The 9,420-nt window shown below is 49.0% G+C and overlaps 1 protein-coding gene across 1 annotated transcript; it reads left to right on the top strand.

The window, feature by feature from the left end:
- The first annotated feature begins 8,149 nt into the window (after positions 1 to 8,149).
- LOC145394973 (uncharacterized) lies at positions 8,150 to 8,953 on the top strand. The gene has a single exon (XM_080268723.1). The coding sequence runs from the start codon at positions 8,150 to 8,152 to the stop codon at positions 8,951 to 8,953; it is 804 nt and encodes a 267-aa protein (XP_080124849.1).
- The last annotated feature ends 467 nt before the right edge of the window (positions 8,954 to 9,420 follow it).

The raw sequence follows: 9,420 nt of genomic DNA, 5'->3' as shown, positions 1-9,420 counted from the left end.
ATGAGAAGGGTGGGTGGTGAACTGAATGAAAGGAAGGCAATGATTGATTATGTGTGTGTGGATGAAAGGATGCGAAGATGTGTAAAGGATGCAAGAGTGTATAGAGGTTGGGGGAGTGGACTTTCTGACCACTACTTGGTGGTGGCCAGAATTAGGATGCAAGTGAGATGGAGGAATAGAAGAAGGGAAAGACGAGAGGAAGGAGTAGTTGCAAGGAGAGTGGAAAGGTTACAAGAGGATGAGAAAAAGGCAGAGTATAAGAGAGAAGTGGAGGAACGATTGGGCAAATATGAATTGGAGCAGATGGGAGACGTGGAAGGTGTGTGTAAGATATTTACAGAAGAAATATGTGCAGCATGTGATGTGGTGTGTGGAAGGAAGAGAAGGCGGAGGGGGGTACAAGGAACAGCGTGGTGGACTGAAGAGGTGAAACAGGCTGTGGCACAAAAGAAGAAAGCATACAATGAATGGGTGAGAAATAGGGGCGTGGAAGAAGTTGAGAGGCGGAAGAGAGAGTTATATGTGGAAAGGAAGAGAGAAGTGAAAAGATTAGTAAGAGAGAGTAAGAAGAGAGTGGATGAGGAATTTGGAAGGAATTTGAGTGTAAAGTGGAGGGACTGTAAGAAAATGTTCTGGAGAGAAGTGAAAAGAGTAAGACAGGGTGGGAGTGAAGTTAGCAGGGGAGTGAAAGATAAAAATGGTAGATTACTAGTGGAGAAGGGAGAAAAAGTGAGCAGATGGAGAGAACACTTTAAGGAATTGTTGAACGTAGAGGATGGAAGTAATGCAAGTATAAGTGGCTGGGGAATGGCTGGGAGAAGGAGGGAGGTGAGAAGACAGGAAGAAATCAGTAGGATAGAAGTTGTGGAAGCAATGAAGAAAGTTAAATCGGGGAAAGCCCCAGGAATTGATGGAGTGTGTGGTGAAATGCTGAAGCATGGGGGAGAGATAGTAGTAGAATGGATGTGGAAGATGTGCAGATTGGCCTGGGAGGAAGGTAGAGTCCCGGAGGATTGGAAGTCAGGTATAATTATTCCCTTGTACAAAGGAAAAGGGGAAAAAGAAGTGTGTGGTAATCATAGGGGCATTTGTCTTCTTAGTATAATAGGAAAAGGGTATGGTAGGATACTTATAGACAGAGTTAGAGAAAGAACAGAGAAATTAGTTGGAGAAGAACAGGGAGGCTTTAGGAAGGGAAGAGGTTGTGTAGATCAGATATTCATTCTTAGATCTTTAGTGGAAAAGTTTCTAGAGAAGGGAAAGAAATTGTATGCGGCTTTCATGGATTTGGAGAAAGCATATGACAGGGTGGATAGACAAGGATTGTGGAAAGTGTTAAGAATATATGGAGTAGATGGGAAGTTGTTGAATGCTGTGAAGAGTATGTACGATGGTGCGAAGGCTGCAGTGCGTGTGGATGGTGAACTAAGTGAATTTTTCTCTTTGAAAGTTGGTTTGAAACAAGGATGTGTCATGTCTCCATGGTTGTTCAATCTGTACATGGATGGGGTAATAAAAGAGGTACAAGGTAGGGTAGTGGATGTTGGAGTGGCCCTGGTGAGAGAGGATAGTGTTTGGAAACTCCCTGTACTGTTGTTTGCAGATGATACTGTGTTGTTGAGTGAAGACGAAGGGGAGCTGCAAGGCTTGGTGGATGAGTTTGAGAGAGTGTGTAAGAAACGGAACCTAAAGGTGAATGTAGGGAAGAGTAAAGTGATGGTCTTTGAGAGAGGTGAAGTTAGTGAATGTACAGCAAGGTTAGATGGTGAGGAATTGGAAAATGTGAGTACGTTTAAGTATTTGGGTAGTGTGATGAGTAAGGATGGAGGTTTGGAGTGTGAAGTGCTTGAAAGGGTACAGCAGGGAAGAAAGGTTGCTGGTTCCTTGAAAGCAGTGATAAGAAACAGGGAAGTGAGCATGGAAGTGAAAAAGTTACTACATGACAGTATTGTGATACCAACTCTAACGTACGGAAGTGAAGCTTGGACATTGTTGGAAGGACACAAGTCAAGAGTGAGAGCAGTGGAAATGAGTTATTTAAGAGGAGCCTGTGGAGTCACGTGGAGAGACAGGCTGACGAATGAGGATATAAAGGAGCGTTGTGGTGTGGATGTGGATGTGATAGGAAGCGTTATGAGGAACACACTGAGGTGGTTTGGCCATGTGGAGAGGATGGAGGGCGAAAGACTGACGAAGAGAGTGTATGTGAGTGAGGTGGAGGGGGGAAGAGGGAGGGGGAGGCCGAGGATGAGATGGAGGGATGGGGTGGAGAGGTATATGAGAGAGGGGGGTGTGAGTTGGGAGCAGGGCAGTGAAATGGCGGGGGACAGGGTGACTTGGAGGCGATTTGTTTGTGGCCACCCCAAACGGGATTGAGGCGTCTGGCAATAGATAGATAGATAGATTATCTTTATGAGTCCTGAATGTTTTGTTGTTAGTTTGAGCATTAAACTTTAACTTGTAATTTTACCTAACTCTTTTGTTTTGAACCTGGAACTTTATGGGACAGTAGTGACTCTTAGTATTCTCACTTAAAGTGTACGTTATCTTTCTCTGTTCCGTAACATAAATTTGGCGACCTCATATCAGGATATTCAGGATATTATCATAAGGATATTGCTTGATATTTTGTGGCTGTGATTTGTTCATGATGTCTACTATTACTACACTTGATGAAGCCAGAGATTTTTTGTCAAATGTGCAAACAGTGTTGGATGTAGAAAACAGAACAAAGAATGAACTTAAGCTTGTTGCTCAACAATTGGGAATTGCTGTTCGCTCTCATCATTCTAAAGATCAAATTGTTGACATGATTAATGAAAGCTTGTTTAATGTAACTCCTCCAAATGAGCAAACGCAGATTGAATTAGCTAAGTTACAGCTAGCCCTGCAGGAGGCTAAGGCTAAGGAGGCGGAGGCCCGTTCTAAGGAGGCTGAGGCACAAGTTGAAATTGCTAGGATTCAGGCAGACCATAAGTATCGCATGAAACAAGGTGGAACTGGATCATCTAGCTCTGATGATTTTGATGTGGCTAAAAATGTTAAACTTGTCCCTCCTTTTAATGAATCTGATTTAACAAAGTATTTTCAGTTGTTTGAGAGGGTAGCTACAGGTTTTAATTGGCCCAAACAGAATTGGCCAGTACTCCTTCAAACTGTTCTCACCGGTAAAGCTCAAGTAACTTATGCATCTTTGCCTCAGGATCAATCTGATAATTATGATGTAGTTAAGAGCTTGATTCTTAAGGCCTATGAGCTTGTTCCTGAAGCTTATAGAGTAAAATTTAGGACAACTTACAAGCAAGATAAGCAATCCCATGTTGAGTATGCAAAAATCAATGAAGATCTGTTAGAGCAGTGGTTAAATTCTAAGAATGTGGATTCTGATTTTGGTAAATTTAAGCAGATCTCCAAACATCTAGTGTTCCTCCCGGCCGTGTTGTCGACCATCTTACTCTCGGGTGTTAACCCATCTCAGCTGTACAGTCACATCCAGCTTATTTTGGGTATATCGCAGTAACACCACAGTGTTCCAGTGTTATAACAGTGAGTGTAATGGCCAGGCATGGAGTCTTCCATGACCGGCTTCCCCACACAGGACGTCCATATGGACCTCGCTCCTGCCGCTGCAGAAGTCGTTGCCCCTGGTAAGAGGGTGAGGATGGCCTCCGCCACTAGTGACGAGGGAGGTGCCCCGGAAAAGTGGATACGGCCTTCCGCCCCAGTTGGTGATGTCTCCAGTGAACCAAGGAGCTTCGTTTACATAGCAAGGTCGGCTGACAATACAGTACCCCTGTATTTTTGAATCTCCGCAGGTTGTCGGATGCCATCAACAAATCTTCATGGGGTAAGTACTGTATAGAGGGATCACTTAGAGTTTTAGGTAAAGGAGCAGCTATTAGGTTCTGTGTTTTTGCAGATGATGTGGCCAAAATGACTGTACCACCAGAGGCCCTCACCCAGCTGGGGGACTGGCCAGTAAGGTGTTGGTTGGCTCACTCACCTTCCAGTGGCGAGTTCTCATATGGGAAAATAGGGCCTGTTGCTCCTGATGTCATGGAGGAGGACCTTGCTAGTAATCTTCGCTGCCTTGGCAACTGTTCCTCCCAGCTAGAGGAAGTCACCCGCCTTATGGTCCGCCCTCCTGGTGGTGAGGCAGCAGTGGCAGCCAGGGTGGTACGGCTTAAATTCAGGGGCCCCCTGCCAGAGCAGGTCATATTTGGCCACTTATGTTACTCTGTAGGGACTTACACTTTTCCCATCCTGAGGTGCTATACATGCCATCGGTTTGGACACGGCACAATATCATGTAAAAATAAAGTTCGTTGCTCTCATTGCAGCAGGTTCCATCCATGCAAATCCCCATCGGGTGGTCAATGCACTAATGACCCCTACTGCTTCTTCTGCGGTGGCGCACACCAAGTTGTCTCCCGCATGTGCCCAGTCTACCAGCAGGCACTTGCCATCCATGACACTGCTAGGACTGACCCGTCAGCCCTGTCGGATGTCAACATCCGTTTGCGTGCCCTTAATCCATCTGGCCGTATTCCTCCCAGCTCCAACCCCTCGACAACATATATTGCTCCCAGTCGGATTTCCCAGCCTGTTCAGGAGGGTCTAACATACGCAACAGTGGTTAGCAACCGCTTTTCAGCATTGGAAGATCTTCCTGAAACATCTGGTAGTGACTCTCCAACTGAATCAAGTGTAGTGGAACGAACAGTTGCCGTGTCCTCCCACCCAACCTCCCAGTCAGCAGTGCTGCTCCACCCTCTCCCTCCACCCAAGCCCCGTCAACAGCGTCCCCACCCAAATCGGACCTCTTTCCCACATGCTGCACAAGAATCAGTAGCTCCTTCCACCCAGCCTGGTGTAATGTCAGCCAGTTCCACTCCTTTAATGGCCACAACTCCCGCCTCAGATCCAAACATATCTTACGCCACCTCCCCCAGATCTCCTGAGACGGGCTCCACACCTGGTGAATCTTCTGCCCCTCCACGTCAGCCTGTACCAAGGGCAACCTCCCACGCTTCCCCTTATGCCAACCCCACAGGTGCCCTTTCTACAGGGTCCTTTGTGGACCTTCTGCTTACAGCCCTGTCCATGTACAAAAATGGACAGTCCTTTATAGACATATGTGTCAGCCTCCTGCCCCAGTTTCTCTCTCTACTCTCCCCTCAGTGATGGCTCCTTTACCTCTACGTAGATTCTTCCTCTGGAATGCCAGATCGCTCCCTCGGAAAACATCCAATTTCAAACACACAGTAGCAGACCTCGTTCCAGATGTTATTGGTCTATGTGAGACTTGGTTAGCTCCACATCTCCATCTATCGCTCAGGGGTTTTACTGTATACCGAGCTAATCGTCAGGGTGTCGGAGGAGGTCTAGCTGTCGCAGTCAGGGAGGATGTGCCTAGCTCGGTTCTGCCATTGACCCGCCCCCCTCGAGGGGTGTTGGACGTTCTTGTGGTCCGCCTATCCCTTGTGCAGGGATGGATCACTGTGGCGGTTTGCTACAGCCCATGCAAGGACATAGGCCTGGAAGAATTCCAGGCCTATCAAGACCAGCTCCCTTCACCCTGCCTCCTCTTGGGTGATTTTAACGCCAGACACCCCCATTGGGATCCTTTCCTGACCCGAGGTTCTGGAAATAGGTCAGGAACTTCCCTCTTCCAGTTTCTGCTAGAAAGTGATCGCTTCACCCTGCTCACCCCACTAGGGCTACAGCCTACCCTCCACACTTGATCTATATTTGGGGGATCCTGTTTTTGGAGGCTCAACCATCTGGGCTGGCCCATATTTGGGGTCTGACCACCTTCCAGTTATCCTAGATGTCCCCAATCTCTCCCCACCCTGCTCTGCTCCACCTCATCCACGTTGGATCCTCACACGAGGGTCCTGGTCCTCCTTTATGGTGACCCTTGATAACACTGGGCCTCTGCCTGGAGGACCTACACATGATCGCGTGATGGACTTTACGTCCTCTGTGATCGCAGCAGGTAAGGCGACCTTCCGCAGGTCCTCAACACATCCCCGAGGCACTGCCACGGTTCCTTGGTGGACAGAGGACTGCACCAGGGTTGTCCGGGCTAGGAGGTCTTCCTGGAACGTCTGGCGGAGATGTCCCTGCCCTAGCCACCGAGACACTCACCGCCGTAGGGATGCAAAATGCAAGCGGACTCTCACTCGAGCTCGCCGTGCTGCCTGGTCTGCTTTCTGCTCAACCCTGTCATTCTCAAGCTCACCATCCCGGACCTGGTCCTTTATTCGGGCAATGAAGTGTCACCCTACCACCCTTTCGTATCCTCTGGTAAAGGAGGGTAATCTTCTGGTAGGCCTCCAAGACAAGGCTACCTTACTGGCTGCCTTCTTTGGAGCTAGACTTGGCTCCCCAGCTCCACTTCCAAATCTTCAACACCTACTCAGGGTCACTCAGGCAGGCATCTCCTCCTCCCCCCCAGCAGGCTTAGCCTCTCCTTTTACCCAGGCAGAGCTCTCCTCTGCTCTGCGGACCCTACTACCAAAGAAGGCACGTGGGCCAGATTTAGTACCTGATGAATTTCTGATTCATCTCCCTGTCCGCCTTCAAATGGCACTCTTAGACATCTTTAATAACAGCTGGGCATCAGGGATATTCCCATCTCACTGGAAAACCTCCCACCTCCTGCCCTTCCCCAAGTCGGGGAGGGACCCCTCTTCTCCGGCTTCTTACAGACCAATTGTATTGCTCTCCAATATCGGGAAGGTGCTTGAGAGGATGGTGTGCCGTCGGTTCTCCTGGTGGCTGGAGCACAATAGCCGCATGTCTGATGTACAATGTGGATTCCGCCCAGGGAGAGGGACATCTGACATCTTCCTCCAGTTTGACCATCATGTCCACCAGGCATCCTGTCATAAGAAGATCCTCCTGGCTGCCTTCGTGGATCTCCAGGGGGCTTTTGATTCTGCCTCCCATGATGGGATACTGTACAAGTTGTGCCGTCTTGGCATCACAGGCTCTGCACTGGCCTGGGCGCAAGGTTTTTTGGAGGAGCGATCCTTTCGTGTTTCCCTTGGGGGTACATACTCTTCCCCTACCCCAGTCAGGCAAGGAGTGCCACGGGGATCATGCCTCAGTCCCTTACTTTTCAATGTCCTGATGTATGACCTCCCTCATCCTCCTGGAGTATCCACCTTAGTCTATGCAAATGATGTCTCAATCCTCTGCAGTGCTGCCTCCCTATAGGAGGCCCAACATCGCCTCCAACAGGCTGTGGATGCCTTTGCCACTTGGGCTGCAGATTGGGGGCTAACAGTCAATGCACCCAAGAGTGCTCTTATGTACTTTGGCCAAAGGAGGCTCCCCTCCATGCCGTCGATTCAGCTAGCTGGAGAACCTCTCACCCTCCGGACTCGGCACAAGTTTCTGGGCCTCCATTTGGACAGTCCCCGTCTCACCTGGGCCCCCCATATTGACCATCTTCAATCGGCATGCCTTAGGCGCCTGGACATCATGAAGTGTGTCACAGGACCTCGCTGGGGTGCTGATCGAAACACTCTTCTCAGACTATATCTGGCCTTCATCCGCAGTAAGATCACTTACGGCACCACCCTTTATGGATCAGCTGCCCGGACCCACCTAAAGAAGTTGGATGTTGTCCAGAACACGGCACTTCGCATTGCCCTAGGTGCCTTCAAGTCCACCCCAATTATTTCGCTTCATGCAGAGTCAAGGGTGATGCCCCTTTCCGTCTACCGCATGGAACTGGACTGTCGGCTGCTTCACCGTATTTCGGCCCTTCCCTCCAGCCATCCGGTCTCCTCCCTTTATCACCTCTCCACAGTCCTTCGTCAGCTCCCAACTTGGCCGCGAGTGAGGTAACGTACATTATCCACAGCATCCGAGCCTGCCACACCCTGTCTCTCGATCTGCCCAGGCCTGCCCCAGTGGCCCCTCTCTCCCCAGTGCCCCCTTGGAAGGATTTGTCTCCATATGTCTCCTCCTACTTCCCAGTACCATTCTCGAAGTCGACAGATGCAGTCTTGGCACAGCAGATCTTTTACAGCTTGGAGTCCTCAGTTTATAAGGACTTCCTGAGAATTTACACGGATGGGTCTCACTCCCCTCCATCTTCTTTCGCCTCAGCGGCTTATTTTGAAGATCTTTCCATATGCCAAACTTGGTCGTTCACGGGCGGTACGATGTCCTAACCGCAGAACTCATAGCCATCCTCCAGGCCCTTGAATTTATCCGGACTTTCTTCCAGCCTCAATCGGTAGTCTTATACACCGACTCACAGTCTGCACTTACCCTCCTTCTCTCGGATCGCCCAGTGACTCATGTCAAGACTGTCCATGCTATTATGGAACACCTCCTTTTCCTCGTTACTCCTCCCTGGTACCTCCACCTTCGGTGGATTCCCTCACATGTGGGCATCCGTGGCAACGAAATAGTAGATGTAGCAGCAAAGCGAGCACTGCCATACAGTACACTGGTCCATGTGATGCCAGATAGTGCCACATTCCCTAAACTTACACGCAGCGCCTGCATATCACACTGGAATGCGCACCTAGCAACCACCCTACCTGCCTCCCACTTGGGGCGTTTTTGCTCTGACTCCTTTGAACACCCTTGGGTACGCCATCCCTGCAGAGACATTGATGTAGCCATCACCAGGTTACGGTTGGGCCACACAGGCCTTCCAAGCCACCTGTACCATTTGGGTATGATAGAGCATCCATGGTGCCAGTGGTGTCCTCAGGTTGAAGAAACCATAGAACATTTCATGTTACGGTGTCCTAGGTTCCACTCGCTTCGCACCCTTTTGCGGGAACGTTTGGCATCTCTGGGAGTTCTCAGTTTGTCTCTCCACACACTCCTGGGAGGCGGTATCAGGGACCCTCGGTTACGAGAATGGGTTATGAGGTGCATGTCTGACTTTATCCAAAAATCTAGACAGCTCTCCCGCATATAATGTGAGGCCCTAAGCAGTTTGCATTGGCAGGGCATTGGGCCATTGTACTGGCTGTGGCCCTTAAACCCACAAGAAGAAGAAGAAGAAGACTTTCACCTGCTTTCCCAACACTCACGGCTTTATCATTGTCCCTATTTTGTAGCATTAAGGTTAATTGTGCCTATTTAATATGCAATGAGTAATATGTAGGCAGTGACTGATGCTTGAAAAGGCCAGTAGAAGTGAATAGTTGAAGAGATATTTGGCTTAGGCCTTCCCAACACCAACTACCACATTTGTAGGATGAATTGATCTTAAATATTAACATTTAAATGAAAATGGATTCTGAATTTTCTTGCCCCTTATGCAGTCACGTCTCAAGATCAGTGAAACATTATGCCAATCATTGTATGTTACATTCTAGTGAGTACAAGGTGGCTTTTAAGTGCCCAGTCCGAAAATGTCTGAGAAAATTTTACTCCTACACA

Source organism: Coenobita brevimanus, chromosome 29, assembly GCF_032717465.1.
Source record: "Coenobita brevimanus isolate Jiangsu-jjx chromosome 29, ASM3271746v2, whole genome shotgun sequence".
In the NCBI taxonomy this organism is placed as follows: Eukaryota; Metazoa; Arthropoda; class Malacostraca; order Decapoda; family Coenobitidae; genus Coenobita; species Coenobita brevimanus.
The sequence above is the reverse complement of the archived record's forward strand: the minus strand, read 5'-3'. Positions and strand labels throughout refer to the sequence as shown.